Here is a 25,357-nt window from a genome sequence, read left to right as displayed (position 1 = left end):
AAAGCAGAGGCTCTGCAGCAGCGAGGTGAATACAGTTTTCTGATAAACAAATGCTCTGCTTGTTATCAGCTCGTTGCCAACATGATGTTGAGGATGAAGAGGGAGTTTGCTGGCAGTCAGAATCAGATTCTGCCCGTGTTCGATACCCTTCTTCTCCTTGATCGTAACGTTGACCTGCTCACCCCTCTGGCCACACAGCTCACCTATGAGGGTCTCATTGACGAGATTTACGGAATCAGTAATGGTATGAATAAATCAATTAGAGTTCTTATTCTTATGTTTGCATGTTGAGCCTCAGTAATATTTATTGTATCTGACATCTGCATATCCCGCTGTTTCTTTTGCAACTTTATTTTTAATCAAAAAGCAAAGCAGGATTACGCTTGAACATTAAAATTAATCTTCTTTTTTTCTCCAATATTTGACATATTGTAGTGTTGAGGTGGAGGTTAGTTTCTCCAGCAGTTTGATGATGTCTGCAGTCTAGTGATCCTTGTTTGGATGCTTGCCTGCAGACATTTCTGTGTGGTAGCTTTTCATGCAAGTAGTGTTACTATCCTGAGCCATAAGTTTTTCAGGGATTATTTTATTTTTAGTATTTTTTTTTTTTTTAAATTCTATGCTTTCACTCCAGGTTATGTCAAGCTGCCTCCTGAGAAGTTTGCACAGAAGAAGCAAGGTGAAGGGAGTAAAGATTTGCCGACCGAGCCCAAGAAGTTACAGCTCAACTCAGCAGAGGAGCTGTATGCGGAAATCCGGGACAAAAATTTCAATGCTGTTGGAGCAGCACTAAGCAAAAAAGCTAAAATAATATCTGCCGCCTTTGAGGTTAGCCTTGTTTTGGATACATTTTTGCTTTTTTTTCCTTCTTTGCTTACATGTGGTGATCATAGTGTGAAATTTCCTTCATTCCAATCCGGGTACTTTCGGGGAGCAACATGAGATCAGTTTCAGATATTCTTGCTAGGCCAAACAACAAGTAAAGGAGTGCTATGGTCCAGTGCATTATAACTGTAGCATGTCAAAGCCTTGAATTTTATTACTGAGGTGTTTTGTGTGATAGTGGTTAAAGATTATTTGGATGCTGCATCATGCTTGTTTCATCTCTTCTTGTCTCTCAGGAGCGCCATAATGCCAAAACGGTGGGAGAAATTAAGCAGTTTGTCTCCCAGCTGCCTCACATGCAGGCAGCCCGAAGCTCACTGGCTAACCACACTTCTATTGCCGAGCTGATCAAAGACATCACAAGTGCGTATATAATCCAATGCTTTCCCATCAAATCACATTATGTTTTTTAGCATACATCTCGCTCAGTTTTTGGCTTTAAAGTCTTTAAAGACAACTATTTCCATCAATATCCATTACTATGTAGTAAATCATATATCATCTCATGTTTCAGCATCCGAGGCCTTCTTTGATAATCTAACAGTGGAGCAGGAATTTATGACTGGTGTTGACACAGACAAGGTATTTTTCATCTAGTTACCTATTTTCCTCCCTAAGATAAGTTGTTACACGTTATCAAAAACACGTATATATTAGATAAACCTGTTCAACCATTCTCACACGGCCTGCAGCTCCATGTATTTAGGCTACGTTCACACTGCAGGCGAAAGCGCATCAAATCCAATTTTTTTGACCCTATGCGACCCATATCTGATCATGGCATGACAGTGTGAACAGCACAAATCTGATATTTTCAAATCTGATCTGGGTCACTTTCGTATGTGGTACTGAATCCGATAGATATCTGATGTTTTAGAAAGTGACTGCTGTTTGAACGGTCAGGTCGCATTTAATCCGTCTTTTACGTCACTGACACAAGACAGATGCCAATTATCAGCTCCGGAGAAGACATCGCGAACGCCTCCTGGCCATCACATGTAGATGTTAGTGAAATTGCTGGGAAGACAACGTTGGAGAAATGTGAACATGTTATTTGTACTGTATAATCTGCAGATTCTGACAGAAATCTGCAACTATCCTTTAAAGCACCGCTTCTCTCTAAAACAGCAATAAGGATAATTATTAGGTTATTTACATTATTATGTAAATAACAAAATAACTTAAAGCAAAAATCGGGAGAGGTAAAGTCCAAAACAAGTCTTTATATTAAGGGCCATCAGTCAAACAATACTGTTTGCTCTGGGTCTAAACAGAGCGCGTTGTGTGTGACGTCTTCTTTTGCAGATGCGGGCCGCTTTGAGGGTTCACACTAGAGAGCGTTTGCTGTCACATTTTATTTGTAGTGTGAACAAGCAGACAAAAAAAATTGGATTTGATCAAAAAATTGGAATTGAGCATTAAGACCTGCAGTGTGAACGTAGCCTTAGATACTAAACAAACTGAGCATCTGAATGGGAGGAAAGGTGATGTAAGTGGCTTTGAACATGACATGGTTGTTGATGCCAGATGAGCTGGTATGAGAATTTCACAACTGCTGATCTCCTGGGAGTTTCCCTACACAACCCTATTTGCATCCTTGATGTACACCCAGCAAATCTGCAGCAAGTTTGTGATGCTTTCATTTAAATACAAACTAAAATCTTTGAGGAATGTTTCTTCATGGTATAGATCCAACAGGGTTTCCAGCACCTTGTTGAATCTATACCATGAAGAATTAAGGCAGTTCTGTAGGCAAAAGGGAGTCCAATCCAGTAGTTGCAAGGTGTGTTTTTATAGGTGCTGTTTCACAGGATTTTTAGTAAAAGTTCACTAAACACCCTAAAATTATGTGACTATGCAGGTGAACACGTATATAGAAGACTGCATTGCCCAGAAGGATCCCCTGATCAAGATCCTGCGTCTGGTGTGTATGCAGTCAGTCTGCAACAATGGCCTCAAACACAAGGTGATGGACTACTACAAGAGGGAGATTCTCCAGGTAAAGACATAAAGAAGCTTTCTCTGCACCCTTGGCTGAATCAAAAAATGATTATTTGCTGTGTCATAATTAAAACTGGATGGTTTTGAACTTTTTTCCTCCCCCTGTGTGAAGACCTATGGTTATGAACACATACTCACGCTGAACAACCTAGAGAAGGCTGGTCTTTTAAAGCCACAGACAGGCTCACGGAATAACTACCCCACTATTAGAAAAACTCTTAAACTGTGGATGGAGGACGCCAATGAGCAGGTACTCAATATACAAAAAAAGGAAAGCAGTTAATGGATTAAACTCATGAAAAAGCAAGGGCTGACGTTTGTGAGTTTTTCTGTTCTTTCAGAATCCCAACGACATCTCATATGTGTACAGTGGCTATTCTCCTCTTAGCATCCGACTGACTCAGATCTTGGCACGGCCTGGGTGGCGCAGCATCGAAGAGGTGCTGAAAATGCTTCCCGGCCCACACTTTGAGGAGAGACAACAGCTTCCCTCTGGGCTCCATAAGAAACGTAAGGACTAAGAGAAGCTAGGACTGCTCTTTGCCCTGCTGCTCACAACAGAACAAAAACAGCCGCCCTCCTGCTCTGTGTAGATAAGACACAGGATTTGTTTATGTCAGATGCTGAATAGCGGCAGATTTATGGCATGTAGCCAATGGTGCCACATAGCCACTGTTAGCTTGTCGTTTTTTTGTGTGCCTTTCTTGATAGAAAGGCTGAAAAACCACTCTGTGCTTGATTTGTGAGTGACAGCCAGTGTTTTCCTTTTGTTTTCCTCCATCTTTTCATTTTGGCAGTAGTAGGTGTTGCACTGATGTGAATAATGAATTTAATTATACACTCTGTTTGAAATGTGCTAATTAGAACTGTGTTTGGGCATTAGACAGTTGACTTGTTGCTACATGCCTGCCTTGCATTAGTTTTTAAAGGTGATAATAGAGGACTCTAATCTGGGGGGAGTGTATGGCTAAATAAGGGTTTTCACATTTTTTTTAAAAATTGTGCTTTAACAGAGGGTGGATTGCTATTTGCTTTACATTGAGCTGTGTTTTATTAACATTTATATTTGGTAGTATTTAAAGGATTTACCAGGTCAGAGTGGAATTAAGGAAAAACAATAAAATATCCTTTGCTATTGTTAATATATTTAGTTTTTATGTTGCATTTTAGTGACTTACATCTCCTCTCAATGTCCAACAGGCCAGCAGGGAGAGAATCGGACAACGCTGGTGTTCTTCCTCGGTGGTGTGACGTATGCAGAAATAGCTGCTCTCCGTTTCCTCTCTCAAGTGGAAGACAGCGGGATGGAGTATGTTATAGCCACCACAAAACTCATAAATGGCACAACTTGGATCAAATCCCTCATGGACCGCCCTGAATCCCCAACACAATGAGTCACCTGCACGTACACCTGGCCACATCAAAAAGCCCATCTACCAGAAAAGCTCAGCTACTGTTTTTTTTATGTCCACATCACTGTCCTGCAGGTGTTTCATTGATGTCTCTTCCGGTTTAAAGAGAGACCGGCTCTTTCAAAGTTGCCCTGTGAAAATATCTTTATGTCAAAGTAACTGTTACCTACTATGGCACTGCAGCCTTAGGCATTTCCACTTTCTAATCGCCTGAGTGATGCCACCCTTTGTTTTGCAAAGTCCTGTTTGCAAAGTCGGATGTTTGTGTCGGCCGTTTTCTTTTCTTGATGTGTTTACCGTGGGTTGGTCTGACTGAGAAATGCTCATAGTACAGCAAAACGTAGCTCTGAAGCATAGCTTGCTTTATCATCTGTTTTGCCCTAATCAAGAGTTTAATTAGAATTTACAAAATTACACATTTTTTCTTTTCTAAAAGAAAAAAAAAAGGCTGAACAAGCAATGGAGACAATCTGGTGATTTTTATTTTATTTAATTTTTTTGCAGAGGACTCTTCCCCCTGCTGGACATTAGAGAAAAAGCAGGTTTAGGGCAGCCGGAGGCTACATCTGTCTTTTATATACATTCCATAATCTTTACTGTCCTCCCTTTGAGTTGCACCCGTATCGTGCAATTTAAAGGTTTATTGATGTCTAATGAACTTTGTCCTTTGGTTGTGTTTCTGTCATTGCAGCTATTGCTTTTCTGCTACTGTATATATACTGTATATAGAATTAAAACATATTTGTGATGCCATAGAAGAGTAATGATGCATTTGATTTGCATTTTTGAAAGCTTTTGTAGTTGTCTTTTGTTTGTTTTCCTTTGCTTGGATTAAAAATGACTAAATAAAGTCTTAAACTATAATTAGTGTCACATTACTTGGTCATGTGATACGCCATTTTGATTATTGTAAATTGGGCAATTTTTTGGTAAGGAAAGCTGATTGCAAGCGAATGAAAAGCAGGGATGAGAGTGTATTCCTCAGCAGTGCTCCAGTTCTCTGAAGGAGCAATTAGCGCAGTAACAGGCCTCCTGATCATCCGATAATGGCCCTGTGCTGTCTGGAGAGCTCAGCCCACGGCAGCCCATGATTTGACAGCACAGGACACTGATTGAATTAGGAGGCCATTTGCTCCATGTTCCGGTAGAGGATAACTCTGCGGCAGGAGGGTGTTTGATCTCTGTATCAGTCAATACCTTCTCCGTGCCTGACGCTATATATACAGGGAGACCTGCTGACAGCACTCAGATATTTTGGTGACCTCTGTTTGGCTAATCTTTGTAGTTTTTCCTTCATGCTGCTTGTGTAAAAGTCTTGGAAACTACTTTGGTAAATTATTCAGAGAATACTTAAATCTGTAAATTTTGGCCTGCTGTTTCCTTGAGGAGCAGGTGCAACAACACTTTTATTGCCATTAAATAAATCCCAGGGGATTCAGATCCTTGTGATCAGTTTTTCCTTTTGGCTCCTCCTCTCCCACAAGGGCTTGAAACGCTCAAGACGGCACACATCAACTTGGACTTCAGGGCTAGAAGCACAGGAGCCCTTCTGATCAGCTCCTGTCCTGCTCCATCAACACAAAGGTGTAAGTGTTTCCTTTTTTATAAAAAAAGAAATTATGCCTTTACCTCATGTGGACTTATCTGGCATTCATGCATGTTTACATTTGTCACTTTATGCGCAGTTTGTCTGTTTTTGATAGCAAGATAAAAATTTTAAGAAGATAACAGACACTCAACTTTCTTTATTTTAACGAGGAGACATAATAAAAGTATACATTTTTATAAGCAAAATTTATTGTGACTAACGCGGTTCTTGTATGGGTGTGGCTGTTGTTTAATAGTGTGGAAAAAAATGACCTTAAAAAACAGATTCACCATGCAGGAATTGTTCTTGTTTTCATATCCAAAAGCAGTAAAGGCGAATGATGTTCAGTATATTATTTGCAACTGTACGCAAACAAAGCAGATCGATACTGAACCCATTTGTGCAACTTGGGGGATAAATTATTAACGCCAGTCTTTCCTCGGCTTTTACATTGCCAGGAATAAATAACTTTGTGCTTATAATACAAGTTAATATGAAGATGCATCCTGGTGTTTTTGTCTAAATTTCCATACGTTAAATTTAAATCATTCATACTGCCGGTGTTGCTTGCAGTACATATATGTTTAATGAACTTTCAGCCACCTGTCTTGATTCTAATTCTTTTCTTTTGTACTGAAATCTAACAAATGTGTTTGTTTGAAGAATGGGGCGAGGCCAAAACATGGGACACCTAACCCAGCTTGGTCGGAGGCAAATGACACAGCAGGAGCCCCAGGATGTGGACCCCTTGTTTATCCGCTTCCTCCGGACATTCAAGGAAATCCTCAAATTTGTTCTCTTCAGTTACACTGTGCTGTTTGGCGCTTTGCTCCTTGCCAGGTGGACCACTTATTTTATGATAGGAAAATAAAGTGAAAACACCTGTTGGAGAATAAGCCAGATCTTGGACTTATTAGTGGTGTTTATCAGGCAGACCTTGGGATTTGCGGCCTATGAAGTTTCCATAAAACGATAATAAGAGCTGGATTTATCATGTTTTCTTATGTGATTCACATAGTGGAGCTTGTGGCTTCTTGACACGACATTTCTCAGTGAACAAAACAAAGTGTTTAGAGAAACCCGTCGGTGAAACTTATTTTAACGCTGTTGGAATCCAGTGTGTTTGTTTTTAAATGTATATTAATAATGTACGTGTTACAAATGAGCACAGAGAAGCTATAAACCATGTTTGTATGGTGGTGTAGTATACACTGAACTATTTTATGTATTGTAAAAATGTTTATGTAAATACTACTTATCATCGGTATTGATAATGTTCATGTGTATTGATTTTTGTGTTCCAGTGCTAATATCTACTGAGTGAAGGGAAGCAAAGCTTTCCCCTCTGATGGGTTTTCATATGTCTAAGAAAGCTGAACCAGTAGGCAGACACAGCAAGTAACTGCTCCGAAAGGGATTAAAGCCTCAAGGTTTATATGACAATAAATTTGTGGTAATTTGATGAAGACCAAATTTGGTTGGCAAGACTGTATTCACCACCAAAACACAATATAATCAGAAATGGTTTAAGTCTCAGAGATAGACAGGTAAGGACAGAGCAGTAGCCCTGCTGGTGGTTTTCCAGTATTAAAGCTGTTGTAGATGATTTGTTGGCCAATAATCTGTCAAAAAGTATCTCAAATATATCTCTCATGAGTGATACAGAGTCATTCTGAAGCAGAAAGGATATTCCTGTCACAATATAGAAGCTGTGGTCAGTTTTTGGCGAAAGGGACTTTTACATATTATTTATTTACAGCAGGTGAGAAGTCTCACTGATATTAAAAAAATCTTTTTAAAGAAAGATCTGGCTAATAGGGGAGTAAAATTTGTAATACCGTAAATATAACATCACAGTTCCATAAAGATACTTGAAGAAGCCAGAACGGACTGGATTAGTTATAATGTAGAACACAGAGCAGAAACAATAAGCCAGAGTGATAAACTTGCAAAACACATCATTTCCCCTTCATAAATTCTGTTGACTACAGCCCATTTATATTATAACCAAAAATATTAGGGTACATATAAAAACACACATAGAAAAATAACTATTTGGCACAACGTCGGAAGCAGAGCCACAGCAGAGCGATCGTTTTATAGTTATTTAAAACTATAATCTCACATTTTCATCAATTTTACAAATAACCGTGAGAGTCGTTTTAACCCTTGTGTGGTGTTCGTATTTTTGTTACTCAGCCAGTGTTCATGGGTCTGGTGGACCCGCTAGAGTTTTGGCTTTCCAAATTAACACTATCAAACAATTTTATGTTAAATTACTCAACAGATGTTTACTTCATCCCAATTACAAGACATATGAACAGCAAACATGGTTAATTTTTTCCCTTTACCTTTGTTAGATCACATTTATGAATTAATGTGCTTCTCGTTTTTCTTTTATATAAAATGTTATAAATAAATCAGTTATAATCAAGTGGAGTGAGTGGAAAGACACAACACATTTACACGTGAAAAAATAATTAATTGTTTAATTTTTCTTTTGAAAAAAACTGAACACGGGTCTCACAGACCCGAACACCATACAAGGGTTAAATGTCCCAGAAAGACATGGAAGTGTGACAGTGGTGCCAACAGAGGTGAAGTCAGCTATTTAGTAATAGTCTGCAGTGACGTAAAACTGTTAGCAACAAAAAGCTGCTGTCACGTTTTAACCAAGAGGCGCATTATGAGTTTTGTGACTGAAAGTTGCAAGGCAACATTAACAAAAGTAAAACAGTGTGAATGCAGTTTTCACAGGTGTTTCCCTTTGAAAACAGTGTGGCATTCAAAATAAGTAAGACGGGGTTAAAGAAGAATCAGTATGGTTTTCTATAAAGGTGAACTCGTCTGCTTGAAGGTCCTGAGGACTGAGACAGGTGGTGTGAAGGTTTGATCCAGAGGAGAGCCACATTTTTACAAACTATTCCACCATATGAACCTGAAATCTGTGTGTAACATCTGACCTGAGAATGTGCAGAAGAACACCAAACATTATTTATCATGGTGCAAACCTTTATGTTTGACAGTAATTTCTATCTCCTCTCTATGTGCACATTGCAAAAGGCTTTGCTGACTGGGAATTGATGTTTGAAGTTAACGGCTTCAGTTGACTGTAATCACAGAGCTAAATGCTTGTCCATTTACAATAGAAATTGGTAATTCTATTAAACATTTTATTTTCTTAAAAAAAAATGCTGCTTAGCATTCATATTTGAACAGAGCATGGTTTCCACCAGTGTATTGCAACTCTGATAGCCCATTGGGCCTAAGATGACCCTCTGTTGGGCCTCAACATCAAGAAGTGTTTTTAATGTTTCTTTTCTTAGACGCTGTTAGACATCCTACTTGATTTATGTTAGCTAATGTGTGCTTTTAGCTATTTTTACACGCATATAAACTGCTTATAAGATTTTGCAAAGCTATAAAGAAGCTAAAAAATAACCCCAAGAATATTATGACCTTATATTGTTTTACCTGTTTAGCTGAGTTTTAATAATTTAGAATATGCAAAATCTTGTGTTGGTGTAAGAATAGGATTATTCTGGAATTCTCATGCCAGAAGTGACTTTCTTTCTCATATCAAACCAGCAGCAGTGTGTCTGTAGAAGGCCTCACAATCACAACCCCTCTGTATGGTTTATGTCATGCAGTATGTTTATTTTTTTATTCATCAAGCTAAAAGCTCAGGGAGATTGAAAATCGCTTTCAAGAGTTATGAGGCCAAAATGGTAGCAGAGATTGTAAAAATTTAAAAATAAGCCAGCGCACAAACACAAATCTCAAACAGTTGCAGTACAATTATGAGTTAACAGGTTCAAATCATACAAAAATAACAACACAACAAAACAATGAAGTTTCAGATGAATTTCAAACTAATTTCAAGAGCGACCTCAATGACCAGCTATTTGATCCTCTAAATGGACTTCAACTCCTCCGTATTAACCAGTTCTGATCCTTTCAGGTCTCGGTCTGTTTTTCATTCTGGAAACAAATAGTTTGTCTGATAACTGATGGATAGCACTAATTTTGACTAAGTGCAACTTGCAACTTCTTTTTTGTTATTTGCAAACGCATGTTGGCATCAATGTTGGCATCAACAATGAAATTAATTTCATTGTTGATGCCAACATTGAAATTAGATTGTAATCTATTGTTTATATTCACATTCACATAATGTGAATGTTTGATTAAATGGTTTTATGCAGTCTGATTTCACTGCGAATAAATATACAGATGAAACAAAATCAAACTGTAATTTTTTACAGTAGAGTGTGTATGTGTATCATTACTGCATAAAATTTTTCTTTTAAAATTGCATCTTAAATAAAAAATACATTTGTAATTAGTAAAATTAGTAACATTTTGTGATTATTAAAAGTCTTAAAAGGGAAAACTGCCTATAAGAGTAAATAACGTGCAAAATTGGAACCAAACTTTATGACTCTACTGACTGATCATAAACAATATCTACCAAGTCATCTATCCATTTTCTGGACAGCTTAGCTAATTCAAGGTCATGGGCGGGCTGGAGCCCATCCCAGCTGTCAGAGGTGTGGTACACCGTGGACAAGCTGTCAGGCCGTCACACTGATAACACAGAGAGGCAGACAACCATTCACAAATTGGCAGTTAACCTAACACGCATGTCTTTGGGACAAGTGGGAGGAAGCTGGATTATTTGGTGAGAATCCAAGCCCCCAGCTGCTGATTTAAACCCAAGACCCCTTTGCGTTAGGGTAACAGTGCTAACCACAGCACCACCATGCTGCATAGAAAATACTGAATATAACTTCTTTTCTTTCTTTTTTTTTTTTACCGTGATTGAAGCCACAAAAAGTCAGAACAAAAACTAACAAAATGAAACCAAAATGAATTCAGAAATTAAAAAACAAACAAAAAACATGTCTTACCAAGTTTCAGTTCATCACAATGGTTTTCCGTTATGTTTTTGTTCTCCTTCATAGGTTTCCTGGTGATCACTGTGAGAATGTAGTTTGTATGATTTCCATAAGTCATTTGACAGTTTCCCTTTGTTTCAGTATTGTTGAAGGGGATGTCAACCCAACCTCCTGTGCAGTTCTTTCCATCTGACATCATCTCACAACCTGAAGACAAAAATTCAAATTATGTAGGTCATTTAACAAAACAAATAAGCAAATTAATCGATCAATTGGGAGCACAGTTCTTCATCCAACAGCCTTCAGATACTTTATTAGCAGAGCATGCTGTAAAACATTGCTGTTTTTATTTTTACTATATAGGTTTGATGCTGTGACCAGTTAGTATTTTTGTTATGATTCAAAGTGTCACTACTGCAAAAGCGAACTTCTGCTTCAATACATAATGTTACAATTAATTATTATCATTATTATAGTTGTTTTTCACAGTTGCTAACAAAATATGCAGTACATGTGAAAAAGCATTTGCATGTTTCCAGATTTCTAAGGTTTTTGTTTTGTTTGTTTTTGCATGGATTGGTTTAGTCATGTTATACGTGCATACGGTCAGAAGGAAGTCCCACTGTTGTAGTTGCGCAAAATCAAGCATGTAGGCATGCAGACTACAAAGGTTTGTAAAAGAATGTGTCACTGAATTCAAACGAGGCACTGTAATAGGATGCTACTGTAAGTTTATGAAATTTCATAGTTAATGAAACTTTTTCCTTCTTAGATATTCACAACAACTGTAAATGGTATGATTGCTCATAAATTTTGAAGCAGAGTCACTACGTCGCTACGTCAATGAAAGTTTCCAACACTGTACTAACTCAATAAGTGAGGACTTCCAGACATCTTCTGGCATTAACATCTGCACAAAAACTGTGCACTGGGAGCTTCGTGGCATGGGTTTCCATAGCCGAGCAGCTCCTGTGGGTGTAATGTGAGGGTGGCTTTTTTTTTTTATCCATATAGCTTAGGTCTTATACGCTGTCAGTCCTTATCTCTTCTAAATGACATTATTAATCCCTGTGTCACTTTTTAGACCCGTTTCATGGTCACTGATGTCATGGTGGAAAATATGACATGGCATTTGATTTAATTCTACCATAAACACATTAGTGAAACTTTAAAGTAATGTGAATAATCATGATCATCTGTCATAATGTAATGTTCTTAAAAAAGAAAGAAAAGTCATGGGTAACATTGTAGTAACATTCAACATTAGAAGAGTGAAAATGGCTCTTGGCTTTTAAAATCTGGGAGAATTCAGTAACAGCAAAGATGTGGCAGAGGTACAATTTTAAGAAGAAAGAAGCAAAATACATAGTGCAATACCTATTTTAATCATATTCAACATTAATTACAGTATAATGATTAGTGAATAATATCAATTAGGAGTTGGTCATAGTCTTATTACCTGTCATCATTGAGAAGATGAGTAGTAGCAGTGATGTCATCATGTTGGTTTTAGTCGCTTCTTTAAGATCTTTAAGTCTAAATTATTAACCTGCAGTTAGTTTGCTTTTGTTAGCCTGTCTTGCCTATCTGTGGGGCTCTGGTGATTCTTGATTTTTTTTCCATCCCATCTTATGTTACTAAAAATGTACTTTCCCCGCCTTTCTGACCACAAATTCCCCCTCCCCATTTCTTTAAGGTTATTTTCTTTATCATACTTACATCATCTTATTAGTAGAGAGGAAGCAAGTGGTTTGTGTGAGTGTGAGAATGACAATAACACTGAATAGGAAGTCAGAGTCTAACAGATATATTTATTTGATAATATAATAGAAAAATACTTATAAAGAGAAGAGTCTCTTTAATCTGCACACTTCCTAAACTGCAAATTGAAACTGAACAGCTCAGCGCGAATGTTGAAATCCAAGAAAATGATCTGAATTCTTCTATGCTTGTTTTGTACATTTGATGCATTTTGGATAGAGATGGTTATATATTTAAAAAGTTTGCTTTGGCTCACTGACTGTTGAGTGGAGATTCTTCTCTGTTTGTCCGGGTGGTTGATTGACAGTTGGTTTGGTTGGACATTCATCTGACTGCTTTTTAACTGAGGAAATAAGTCCCTAACATGGTTGCTGGGGAAGTATAAATCAGTATGCCTTATTACAGGCAGTGTATACATAAAAAATTTCACACTGGCTTCTTTGATGTGCTTTGCTGCAGTGTCAGCTCCTGTGTTGTTTGAACATGAAAATTCTGACAAAAGGGAGAGAGCTAACAAGCATGTTAGCATTCAGTAGCATTTGTGTGATTGGTAGTTTGGTTTTATTTGATTTCATTTAATAGATATTTACCAGATATGACACAGATTTAACAAATGTGACCGGGAAATCTGAAAAACATTTATATTCATATGCATCATGCACTATATCTGTGACACTTTAGATATCAGTAAGACTGAAGAATGATACTTTGGTACAACAGTATCAGACAATCTTTGACACTGAGTGGGCATGTGTTCTTACTGCATTTATTCCTTTTGGATTACTCAAATGTACTAAGGTGTCACTGTGGCTTAAGGTTTGTGATTTCGACCATAAGCTATGACCTAAATCTTTGCCTTAGATCTATATACATTCAAAAGAGTGTTGAGAGAATATCATACAAGTTGCAGCAGGCCTCTTTTTAGGAAGTATTCTTCGATATGTCATACACACACACAGAAAAGAGCACAGGTGTAACTGGTAATTTAGATGGCTGCCTTCCATCTGGGTGAACTGGTTTGAATAAAAGTCATTGCAGTAAACACGCTGAATCACCTTCATTGCATAGCCAGTTGATAGAGCTGAGTCATTGTTAATGAAAATCTTTTTTAACTTTGTTTTTCTGGATATGACAAATCACTTTTTTTCTGGTATAAACACTCTCAACTGTTCATGTGCCTTAAAGTACCAGGAAACGAAGGGAGGCATTGATAACATCATACACCTGAGCTTTTCCTTTGACAATAATTGTAAAACTAACTTTCTCACAGGGCCCTAGTAGATGTGATTAATTTTACTTGGAAGAAACGTTTTTTCCAGTTACGCTTACATTGACGAATAAGGTTCTGAACTGTCAGAGACATCCTGCTGAACAAATGTCTGTCAGATGCATCTATTGCAATTATTACTCAGTTTATTTCCCATTCAGTTGTAGTTTAACTCAGTGGAATCAGTGGGTCATCATGCAATGACTACATTTAATAGGCAGTAAACAAGATAGTAACTCATAAAATGCACCCAATGTGGAATAACTTTTGTAGACGTTAAAACAAATTAAAAAAAACCCTCTAAAATTTATTAAGAAATCTGAATTTCTGTTTGAAACTTGGAGCTTTCGGACTCCACTTTCTAAATTCAGCATGCGAACGAGGTTAGTTCGATTTTTCTCACTGAAACAATGCACATGGGCGGGGTCTAATAGTTATACTTGGTTTTATATTTTAAAAACCTGGTTATTACCCTTTTTATGAATTTAAAGCGCAGTAAATCAAGTGACCTCGCGGTCTCCGCAGATAGGAAGATGACCAACGTCGCTGAGGGGTAGGTTTAAAATTTCGCGGCGCACCCTCTCGCCGCTCTCTGGTGACTGCTGAACGCCGCCCGCGTTTCGCCATTTTGAAAGTGCTGTAAGGAGGCAGAGGCGAGGGAACTCTCAAAGTAGAGTGCAAAGTCTACAAGCCAATAGTGGGCATTATTAATTACTTTGTGGAAAACAGTTCCGTGCTGTATAGCAGGGCCGAAGACTTTTGCTTACGTTCTTCAGAGTACCAAACAGCACTCCCGGCTTCATTCCTGCACTGCTCCTCGCTAGAACCTCCCAGCCGACCCGGGTCAGCACTGTTCCAGTCCAGGGCCCGAGCCCGCTTAGATACCCCTCTCCGAGTCGCTCACCATGGCAGGTAAAGCCACAGGGGAAAAGACTACCACAGTGCCTGGGGTTATTAATTAACAGGTGCTGACCTGTTTGACAACGATGATCTGTTTCTCTGTAATGTCATGTTTAACCAGCGCAAGCTAGCTAGCGAGCTAGGGTAATTCAAAGATGCCAGTGTAAGTCAGTGTTAGTGTTAAAGTGAGCGAGATTCTCCACAAACACACGTCAAGTAGTTATCTGTGCCTATGAGTTTATAGCAGCAGTTGCAACGCAGTTACTGTGAATTTCCTTAAGGCCTCGTTGTCATATTGATGTTTTTAGCTAAGTTAGCTGCAGGCTAACGCGTGTAAAGTTGTCTCTCTTTAATGGTGGTGTGTCCAATCTTGGGGTCATGTTGTGTGCAGGGCCCGGTGGTGGGAGCAATGATGTGCAGTGGTGCTTCTCCCAAGTCAAAGGAGCAATAGATGACGACGTCGCTGAAGGTAAGTCCATGTGATAGTCACTGAACACTTGCTAGCCTGAGCTGCCAGGATCACCATCCTGTGCACGCTTGTTTTAGGCTTTGCTTCAAAGCGCTGCTGCCACACTTTATATTTGTGGTATTTCTAAATATGCAATGAAAAGTAATGCCTTCTTCTTTTTTTTTTCTTCTTTTTTTTTTTTTTTTTTTACAGTAATAATGGGTATAAGGGATCAGTGGTGTGGTATTGTAGTCCATTTGGTTTCTCACAGACTGACAACAATCTTCTATTTTTGGCATAATTGCTGCAAAATGTCAGCATTCACTATTTTCTCAGTTCACCCTGGGTATTAGTGGGGCATTACACAATGTTTACATAATTGGGAGAGAACTGCATGTTAGAATTGAAAAAGATTTTACCTCTGCCAGAGAAGAATCTTTAATAGGTGTTTCATATTTGTTAAAGAAGTAGCACTTAGGTTTGACTAATTACAGAGCTGTTTGAGTGGCCAAGTTAAAAGAAAACCTTTACCAGCTAATTATTTCCAAACTAAAGGAAAACTCAAAGCACCAAAAGTGTGTTTACAGTACATGGTGGCCGTATTTATGCATTAAGGGCTACACATTTGTTTACAGTAAGCTTTGTCTGGGAACATGTATAAATGAGAGCCTCTCCTTGTGTCAATACATAGGAGTACATGGGCTCAAAACACAACACTCCAGTAACGTTTTTATTAGTTTCCTGTAAAAAAGGATTCGCCTTCAGTCTGTCTGCTATTGTTTTATGGGGTTGCATGGAGTCGGGTCGTATCAGGCGCACACTGTCGATGTTAACGACTGCACTAACTCAGAATAGTGCCAGTGTGTAAGCGGGGATTGATTGTTGTATTGTAGGACTTTGTGAGAATGGTTCTCTTTGAAAAGTGCTAAATAGCTGAAGATGGAAACTTTTTTTCTGTTCTTTTTTCCTTTGTGTCCTAAGATTGTTGAGTGTGTGTGTATAAATATGTGTGCGTCATTGCTGTGTTGTGTTTTCACCATGGTTGACATGATTTTCACCCCTCACAGGTGGGCTGCTGAGGCATTTTGTAAATCACTTCCCATTGAAAGGCAATGAATCGTTTAGACAGCAAAAGCCTCGTAAAACACTCAGTGTTATTGCAGTAAACCTGTCTCAGATTGACAATAGCGTTCATCAGAAACTCTGGCAGAAAATGTGTGGTTATTTATATTTGACGCTAGTCTCATTTTTGCAATTTTTATTATTGACAGCCGATATCATATCCACTGTTGAATTTAACCAATCTGGAGAGCTACTTGCAACTGGGGACAAGGGGGGTCGTGTTGTCATCTTTCAGCAGGAGCAAGAGGTATGTTTTAGTGACACATAGGAACAGTAATTATTTTTAACATTTGATTCATAATACTCCAAAGCAGGTAGGTCATCAAACTCAGTTTATATAACACAAAGGCGTACAGGTACAATGTTTCTAGTGATCTTGACCCGAGACATTGAATCTTGGTTTCATAACACTTGAACTTTTGTTTGATCTGTTTTGTATTTAGAGTAAGAATAAGCTTCAGTGCCGAGGAGAGTACAATGTTTACAGCACCTTCCAGAGCCACGAGCCTGAGTTTGACTACCTGAAAAGTCTTGAGATTGAGGAGAAGATCAACAAGATTCGATGGTTGCCTCAGAAGAATGCAGCACATTTTCTTTTGTCAACAAATGGTTTGTAAATTACTTTCTTTTTGAGTAAATTCTTTTGCTGTAGTAAATGTGAACTTTTGTTACGCCATCTACTGCCTTATATGGGAGTAAATATAACTCAATGACTCTCATGATCTTTGCTCTTTCTCATTGTTAGACAAAACCATAAAGCTGTGGAAAATTAGTGAGCGTGACAAAAGACCAGAGGGCTACAATTTGAAGGAAGAAGATGGGCAATACAGAGATCCCAACACTGTCACTACACTACGGGTGTGTATAACTGGCTTTATTACAGCCCAGATCTTTTCTTTTTGTTACATTGTTAGCCAAAACTGAGATCCTTTGCTTACTTTCCATTCATTTATAATAAGTAGATCAAGAAAATTAACAACAAATTAAATATGTTGAGTCTGGTTAGTAATTTACATCTGAATTAATTGGAATAAATGTTAATCATTTCTTTTCCGTGTTTCCTTCCACTCATTACAAAACTGTCCGTTCTATTTTGATTGAGACGTTGACTTATCTTATGAGCAAGTAAACAGATGGAACTAATAAAATTACCAATCTGTTCCTGCAATTACTGCAGTGCTGCAGTTGATGTAATGTCTGCTTTATTCACCTTTAATTTTCACAGACACCCCCCCCCCCCCCCCCCTTTTTTTTTTCTCCTTGTCCTTACTGAATGGTTTCCAAATATAGACTCAGTTCAACAGGTTTGCCTTTATACTGAGGCAAGGCCTTTTATTTGTTTGTTTAAAGAGCAGGTAACTGTCCCCATCTTAAAAATGGGAAAATCTATGTACATTTTCACCTACATCTTTGTGCCTCTTTACCAGGGTAAGAAAAATAATTTGGACACTTTTTAATGTTTTTTTTTTTTCTTTTTTCTTTTTCTAGTGTGAAATTTGTTTTGTAACATGCCTGTGTGGATATATTAGAGGTAAAACAGAGGTCATAAAATCTACTGCATCTCCCATTAAAGAAATATAAAAACAGCCCCACTTTTGTTTTCAGGTACCAGTATTCAGGCCCATGGACTTGATGGTGGAAGCCAGTCCTAGACGAGTGTTCGCCAACGCGCACACATACCACATCAACTCCATCTCAGTCAACAGCGATTGTGAGACCTACTTGTCTGCTGATGACCTGCGCGTTAACCTCTGGCATCTGGAGATCACTGATCGCAGCTTTAGTATCCTTTCATTCTTTAATTCCATAAAGTACTGCAATAATATAAAATTATTTTGTCAGTGTTTTGTCTTATTTATTCCCAGTTTTATCATTTTTCAAAGGAGCGTAAGCCAGGGAGAGAACTTAAAAAAAAATGTATGTGAATGGTATGTGAAATAATGAATGATATGTTGTGGTTAGTTTTAAGCCTTTGTTTGAAGAGATGCCTGATTTATTAATCCTGTTCACCTGCTCACCCCGTGTCAGTCAAATTAGACAAAGACTATGTCTTACTTAGCAACAAATAAAACATGATTCATGTATTTTTATAGGGCATATAAACAATTCTTTGCCTGATATTTAAAAATGTACATACTGTGTTTACAGGCAGACTGGACAAGAGCAAAAAATGATATTCACTGGTGTCTATTTAATCTGTAGCACAGTGTCATTATTTATACTACCACCAGATGTCCCCAAAGCGTGGGATGTTTAACTGGGTGCCTCTAACATGGTCTAAAAAATCACCTCCTACATCCTATGTTAATAATTTCACCCCATGAGTTCTTACTGCGTTGTTCTATGTAGGACAGCGGTCCCCAACCTTTTTTGCGCCACGGACCGGTTTATGCCTGACAATATTTTCACGGACCGGCCTTTAAGGTGTCGCGGATAAATACAACAAAATAAAAGTAGTACCGGTACCGAAAAAAAGATTTATTCATAACACATGTGAAAAGACCCAGGAAAACCAAGTTAACGATAAAAACGATAACAAAATAATGCTGAAAACTGATAAAAACCCTGAAAACCATACATTTTACACCTGAGCCTCTACTCTCGTGGCCCGGTACCAAACGACTCACGTACCGGCCCGGGGGTTGGGGACCGCTGATGAAGGCTGTATAAACAAAGACGAACCAGAGTTAGATACAAAGTGGAATCATGTTTTTCTTGAATTGAGATTAGTTGCTCGTTTGGGCCGCTCATATCTTCTCTTCATGCTGGAAGATTGATGCAGTGCAACCCCTGCCTTTTATTAAGGATTGCGTCAACTGATGTAAAACACTTGAACCGGAGAAAGAATTAATGCAAACTAAATTATGTTAAATGGTTTTATCACTGTTGGCTCATGAGGTCAGAGGTCATTTGTAAGATTAATGTAGCTGTTAAAAGTTGAAAACACATGAGCATGAAATGGAAAGTATTCACAAGTGAATAACATCTACATGATTTGGGGCACTTTTGTGCTAGTGAGCAGATATCTGTGGCAAAACCTTTTCCATGTGCCAGTCACTGTTTTAAAAAAAATAAAAAAATAAAAATCATAGTGAATTTGATGATCTGTGATTTCAGTGTCTCATAGTGGCAATAGCAGTTTTTATTTTCCTCTGCGCACAGACTGTTTACCTGCAAGCAGTAAAGCCTGCTTAGATGGGTTCTTCAAACTGAGAACATGACTCTGTGAATAATAATAATACTACTACCAATTAATTTTATTTCTGAAAGATTTTTAAGTTGCTGAAATGTCTGTTCAGGTTTTTTTATTTGCTTGTTGGGGTTTTTGGGTTTGTTTGTTTGTTTTTACCTTAACCTCACCTCTTCAGATATTGTTGACATTAAGCCGGCCAATATGGAGGATTTAACAGAGGTGATCACAGCGGCCGAGTTCCATCCCAACCAATGCAACACTTTTGTCTACAGCAGCAGCAAGGGCACGATCCGCCTGTGTGACATGAGGGCAGCAGCGCTATGCGACAGCCACGCCAAACGTAAGGCGGTCTCTTTTTGTGTTTCTGTAGCTCTTTGACTGTGTGTCTCCTCAAAGATTGATGGGAGGCTCTTATTGAGCCTATCAGTGTAACACTCGATTAATCAGCTGCAGTTATAAAGTTACTCTTGCTATGGACGGTGGCTGACTGGACTAGTGCAGTGTGCTTGAACAAAGCTGACGGTTTGTTGAGAAGAAGACTTGACAAATGAAAAGTTGCACTGTCGTGAGAGCCTTTTCTTAAAATGAAACAAAGCTGACGTCTTACATGTTGTTTTCTGAAAATATTTTCTTTGATTTTATAACAAAAAAGAAATTGAACAACAAATTGCTTCTCCAATTCTATACAATTCACATGGTAACATAAAATTCACAAATTCACCTAAGAAATAGAAGATCCTTAGAAGATCCTACTTAGTTTCCCATCTACCACATTATGAAGTATCCAGGCCATGTGGGTCTTAGTGCATGAGGCTATAAAAGAAGATTTACACACTCTGCTTCCTGCTCACAGCATAGAAAACATAGCGCACGTACGTATAAATTGGTACCTGCTAAGCCAAATTGTTCAGAACAGTCAGAATGGTGACCCTTATTCATAACGCATATCAAAAGATAAGCGGAAAGGCTTTGTTACTTTTATGCTTTATTTCTGTGTTTATATAACCAGATTTGAAATTCAGTATCTTTTACAAAGTTGTTGTTATGTAAAGCAAGTTTCAGGGCTTACTTTAAAACAACTCGACCACTGTAAAAATTATTGTTGTTCTTCCAGTCATTGACGCTGAAATGCATGTGTTTGTTCTTCATTTTTTAAGTGTTTGAAGAGCCTGAAGATCCAAACAATCGTTCCTTCTTTTCTGAAATCATCTCATCCATCTCTGATGTAAAGTTCAGCCATAGTGGACGCTACATGATGACCCGGGACTACCTGTCTGTCAAAATTTGGGATCTCAATATGGAGTCGCGACCAGTAGAGACATATCAGGTCTGTAAATTATGCCAACACAAAAATACTGTTCCAGGTTCTGTATTACTTTTCTTCCTGTAAGGCTAGATTGATTCTAGCAGGTTCCGTCCATCCACGTGATTAAAGTGTAAATGTTGTTTTTGCTTTTGCACAGTTGTTGATGGAAACTCTGTATATTTCCTCATTGCTTTCTTTAAATAGGTGCATGAATATCTCAGGAGCAAGTTGTGTTCACTCTATGAGAATGATTGCATCTTCGATAAGTTTGAATGCTGTTGGAATGGGAACGACAGGTAAGCACTCATTCCGTGGCTTCCTTTTTTTTTTTTTTTTTTTTTTTCTGCAGCTGTCCTGGACAAACAAAATACATGCGTGCATGACGCACGCAGAGCGTTAGGGAATACTCCTTTTCTGACGTCACTGAACCCAGAAACACAGGCCTTATCACTTACTGCAGTTATCTGCTCGGTGCAGACCATAATGTGGCTCATAATTTGGTTTGGGTGGGTGGTGAAGTGGTATAATTGGCTCATGACAGACGACAGGATTTAATGTCCATACTTGAAAAGGATTGTGTTTGCCAGTAACGTTAAGGCTACTCGCTGACTCACACCTTGTTTACCTACAGTGTTGTGATGACGGGTTCCTACAACAACTTCTTCAGGATGTTTGATCGAGGATACCAGCAGGACATGACCCTAGAGGCGTCGCGGGAAAACAGCAAGCCGCGATCGGTCTTGAAACCTCGCAAAGTAAGCACAGGTGGGAAGCGCAAAAAGGATGAGATCAGTGTAGACAGTCTGGACTTTAACAAGAAGATCCTCCACACTGCCTGGCATCCTCTGGACAACATCATTGCTGTGGCCACAACCAACAATCTGTACATATTCCAGGACAAGCTGAACTAGCATTTGTTGAAGCACTGAGGTCCCAGTTTCTGCTTGAGCGCCGCTGCTCTGATATACAAATATGAACAATAGCTGTCTGTTTTTGGCTAAATCCCTCTTGATGAGCTGCCCTTGGCATATGCCAAGAACTGCTATGTCAACAGTGGCATGAACACAGTACACCCAAGTAGGCCATCACAAGCCCATTTTCTATTTGTATTGCAAATATGAACATGTAGGGGTTTTTTTGTTTGGTTCTTTTTGTTTGGTTTTTTAAGATCTGAGTCATACAGTGGGATTTAGTGTCATGGGTTTTCTCTGGTTGGAGCACTCCAGTCATCAAGCTACAAATTGCAACTCCACTACATCCCAAACCAAAGGGAAATCTGTTCATACACATGTTTGGTTAGTTTGTTTGATTCTTCTTTTGTGCCATGGTTCATTTGTGTCTCATAGCCACTAGTTATTAGATTATTGTAGCTATTGTGTCTCATTAGTTTTCTGTTGCTCTCATATCATTCAGTCACCACTGGCCTGAAACACTGGTAATGCAAACTGTCGACACTCCATATTTTCACAGTATTTGTCCATTTGCCAAGTTCACTCACCACTTTCTTGCCAATATACAGTATGATTATGCAGTTAAAGGACTCGTTTAGTGTTTTAACCTTTTTTTATGGTTCTATGATTATAGCGTACAGCCTGCATTACTGCAAACATCTGTCCACAGTGTGCAAGATTTAATATTGGATCAGATTTTGACCTTTTAAGACAGCCACTAGTTTACAGTCATTAATATTAACAAAGTCTGCTTCATTTATACCTTTATAGTGAACTTGTTGCTGTTGATTAAATCAGGAAAACTGTTTTCATACTGTAACATTTACCATTTAACAATGGAGACTAAATTCTGTCTCTTTTTTTTTTTTTTTTTTTTTCAAGTACAAGAAATAACAAAGAACCTGGTTTTTCAAGCTGCACTGAAACCTGAATATATATCCTGTTCCAATCTCGAGCCACTCTCTAAACAACAAGCTGACTTTCATGTTGTATTGATGTGGACAATGGTTTATAGTAATAAAAAATATAATTCCAGTTAATAGCCCACGGCTTTAGAAATGCTGGCGCAGTCGTGCAAAATGCACACACACATTTTTCAGGTATTGTGGTTTTATTATGGCTAATTATGCCAAAGTAACCAGTCCTATACTCACTCTGAAGCTACACTCAATTGAAGCCGTTTTGCAGAGAGTAAGCCCCCTTGTCTGACCTCGTCACCCTTGCAAACAATAGCTCAGGACAAAAGGACATATATAACTGTAACACACACACACACACACACACACACACACACACACACACACTCACACTAGGAAGGGTGTGTGTATAATGGCATTATGTGGCCTGTGGCAACAAAACTAAGTTCTGCTGCCAGCTCTCCCGCTATTTTGTTTGCAGGTTGACCCATGGCTTTACCCTCTGTATCTACTTTCTGTTTGTACACTTTTTTTTTTAATATAATGACATTTTGTACTGTACCTGTTTAAAAATAGATTAATCACTATAGTTGATTTATTTTTGTATAAATTAAGGCAATAGGATTACAGTCTGATCACTGTAGTTTCTTTAGCTGTCTGTCTCAGACTGATTGTAGATGGAAGGTTCCTTGACAGTTGGGTAGCTGTTTTTTTGTTTTTGTTTTGTTTTTTGACATACGACTTGGGGACATTTTTTCTCATCCTGGAAGTTTGAAAACTTAAAGAAGCTTTTTCAGGTCTCAGTATCTTTTGAAGTTGTAAGCATTATAATTCTAACTTTTTTGGGGGGGCACACTGTGCATGTAGAGCTTATTTGGATGCCTCAGAGTTGGTTTCTAAAATAATTTGGATCTTAATATTCCACTTACGTGCCATAGTTTTTGATTTATTTTATTTTATTTGGCTGTGAAAGAATAGGCCCTTCTGGGTCTCTATTTGAAAGGCATTTTAATCAATGTTTATTGCTTAAAACTGTTTAGTCAACTTCTCTAAATTTACTGATTTAGATTTATGAAAATGTCTCCTCTCTCCTGTGAAGCATGTGTCGCTTTGCTATACAGGCTTGTTTATTTATCAAGGAGAAATTGTGAAGCACTCAGTTTGCCGATGATTGTTATATGGCAGGGTAGTTAATGAGACATCAGGTGTAAGTGTTGTTAATATTAGCTGCACTGGGAAACCTAATGAAAGCTGAGCTGTCACTAAGTTGTTTGTCCTGTTGTTTTTCTTCTATTGAAAGTCAAATGTCATATCAGGAAGAAGATTTAATCTGTTGATGTGCAAACAACTTGATTATAGCACAATTTGTCCGCTTCATGATTTAAGCCATTAAATCAGGGAATGAAGCGTCTTGGTCCACTGGATGGTATTTGTTTCAGTTCGTGTGTTACTTTTATTTTAGAGAACGGATATCCAATCGCTAGAATGACAACAAAATAACCACCCATGTCCATACGGTGGTGTTAAACTACTGTTTTGTGTGTGTGTGTGTGTGTGTGTGTGTGTGTGTGTGTGTGTGTGTGTGTGTGTGTGTGTGTGTGTGTCACTCAGGGCTCTGGGTAATGTCTACTAGTGCTGAGGTATTTCACTAATCTTTCTTTTTCCCCTCACACTGTGTGAGGGTCATTTGTGTCATACAGCTCCAGTCACTTGAATAAACCTTCATAATGTGCCCATTCCCAAGTCAAGGATCCCATAAATTAACACATAATTACAGTAGCTATTTTTCATAACTGTGGTTTAAATCATGATGATATTCAAAGGAACCCTATTGCCTTTCTTAGAGCATTAAGAATAAATGAGATAATCAAGTCATGTTTCTTGAAATTTATGATGTGCCAGACAGGTGACTGCTCAGGGGAATTTACCGCTGCTCTTGATCAAAACGTACCTTCAAGAAAGCAGCTTTTCAGGACTCAAGACAAAAACTGCCTTATTTAAAGGTAGCTCATAACTTTTTCTTTTTTTAAAAAATAAAATCAAACATATGTAATGGCTTTTGAACAACACCCTGGGAAACCAAACCTTCCCTACTTGTTGTCTGGAGTTGTAAGGTTTTCTCAGTTGCAGCAGTGTATTATACATGTCTGATATATTACAGGAGTTAAAACAAATTGCACTTTTACCTTTGTGAATTTCATTAATTTGTATGTTCTGTTTCTTTAAAATGGCCTCTTGAATAAAGATTGTAAGAGTTTGGTGATCTATGGGGTGGGGGGGCTACAAAGGGTTCAGTGTACAGCTATGTCCTTGTCACATGGAATAAAGTACAATTTAGATGAAAAATAATAAAGAATTTTCAACCTGAATTCTGAATGTAATGACTGTTGTTTTTTGTTGTCGTTTTTTTTTTTATTTTGGATTAGACACTGAGGGCATTTCAGGATTCTGTAAGGCTTTTAAATGCTAAACTAAGCTTTGCATGTTGTCTTAAAAAAGACTACACCTTTCCTCTTATTTTAAATAAATTATCTTTTTAATAATAATTTTTTTAAAAAGCTTTTAAGAACAAAGCTGTTACTTCAAAAAACATTTTTCAATTGGAAAGATGTGAGATGAATGTCTGCATACCTGATCTAAGGATTACACACCTCTGATGAGTTGCTATTGTATTATATATTATTTTCTCTATTGGTGTGAAGTTTAATG

The 25,357-nt window shown here is 38.1% G+C and overlaps 2 protein-coding genes and 2 long non-coding RNA genes across 7 annotated transcripts in view; 3 read left to right on the top strand and 1 right to left on the bottom strand.

Moving 5' to 3' along the window:
• Positions 1–5,162, top strand: part of vps33a (VPS33A core subunit of CORVET and HOPS complexes) — a 37,059-nt gene extending 31,897 nt beyond the window's left edge. For all 3 annotated transcript variants that reach the window (XM_085293912.1, XM_085293911.1, XM_085293913.1), the window contains 8 exons: positions 70–244; positions 635–828; positions 1,122–1,248; positions 1,400–1,467; positions 2,747–2,884; positions 2,999–3,136; positions 3,228–3,396; positions 4,087–5,162. In XM_085293912.1, coding sequence (XP_085150038.1) covers positions 70–244; positions 635–828; positions 1,122–1,248; positions 1,400–1,467; positions 2,747–2,884; positions 2,999–3,136; positions 3,228–3,396; positions 4,087–4,280 — 1,203 coding nt within the window. In that variant the 3' untranslated portion in view covers positions 4,281–5,162. The remainder of the gene's footprint in view (positions 1–69; positions 245–634; positions 829–1,121; positions 1,249–1,399; positions 1,468–2,746; positions 2,885–2,998; positions 3,137–3,227; positions 3,397–4,086) is intronic.
• LOC146562287 (uncharacterized) overlaps positions 1–14,725 on the bottom strand; it is a 77,690-nt gene extending 62,965 nt beyond the window's left edge. The window contains exons 1-2 of the long non-coding RNA XR_014894637.1: positions 14,580–14,725; positions 10,797–10,991 (exon numbers count right to left, since the gene is read on the bottom strand). This is a non-coding gene — a long non-coding RNA (uncharacterized LOC146562287). The remainder of the gene's footprint in view (positions 1–10,796; positions 10,992–14,579) is intronic.
• Positions 5,536–7,422, top strand: LOC146562288 (uncharacterized). The gene is made up of 2 exons (XR_014894538.1): positions 5,536–5,884; positions 6,550–7,422. It is a non-coding gene; the product is annotated as an uncharacterized LOC146562288 (long non-coding RNA).
• Positions 14,398–25,017, top strand: ppp2r2aa (protein phosphatase 2, regulatory subunit B, alpha a). 2 transcript variants are annotated; one of them, XM_085293915.1, is made up of 10 exons: positions 14,398–14,724; positions 15,104–15,181; positions 16,432–16,529; positions 16,726–16,891; positions 17,028–17,140; positions 17,888–18,065; positions 19,651–19,815; positions 20,633–20,802; positions 20,986–21,077; positions 21,413–25,017. In XM_085293915.1, the coding sequence occupies exons 1-10, from the start codon at positions 14,718–14,720 to the stop codon at positions 21,690–21,692; spliced, it is 1,347 nt and encodes a 448-aa protein (XP_085150041.1). In that variant the 5' UTR covers positions 14,398–14,717; the 3' UTR covers positions 21,693–25,017. The 2 variants fall into 2 exon arrangements, with proteins under 2 accessions (XP_085150041.1, XP_085150040.1); XM_085293914.1 differs by lacking the exon at positions 14,398–14,724 and having other exon boundaries at positions 15,091–15,181.
• Positions 25,018–25,357: the final 340 nt, after the last annotated feature.

Source organism: Mchenga conophoros, linkage group LG12, assembly GCF_057382185.1.
Source record: "Mchenga conophoros isolate Kocher_MC1m ecotype Shallow Benthic linkage group LG12, M_conophoros_male_GT1.1, whole genome shotgun sequence".
NCBI lineage: Eukaryota > Metazoa > Chordata > Actinopteri > Cichliformes > Cichlidae > Mchenga > Mchenga conophoros.
Note: the sequence above shows the minus strand (reverse complement) of the source record. Positions and strands in the feature narration are given on the sequence as shown.

What these genes read in the sequence shown, in the direction of transcription:
- ppp2r2aa (XM_085293914.1), top strand. Translation starts at nt 15,091, where the DNA reads ATGTTGTGTGCAGGGCCCGGTGGTGGGAGCAATGATGTGCAGTGGTGC. An exon ending in TCTTTCAGCAGGAGCAAGAG is followed by an intron (nt 16,530 to 16,725) that starts GTATGTTTTAGT and finishes TTTTGTATTTAG; the next exon opens with AGTAAGAATAAGCTTCAGTG. An exon ending in GACCAGTAGAGACATATCAG is followed by an intron (nt 20,803 to 20,985) that starts GTCTGTAAATTA and finishes TTCTTTAAATAG; the next exon opens with GTGCATGAATATCTCAGGAG.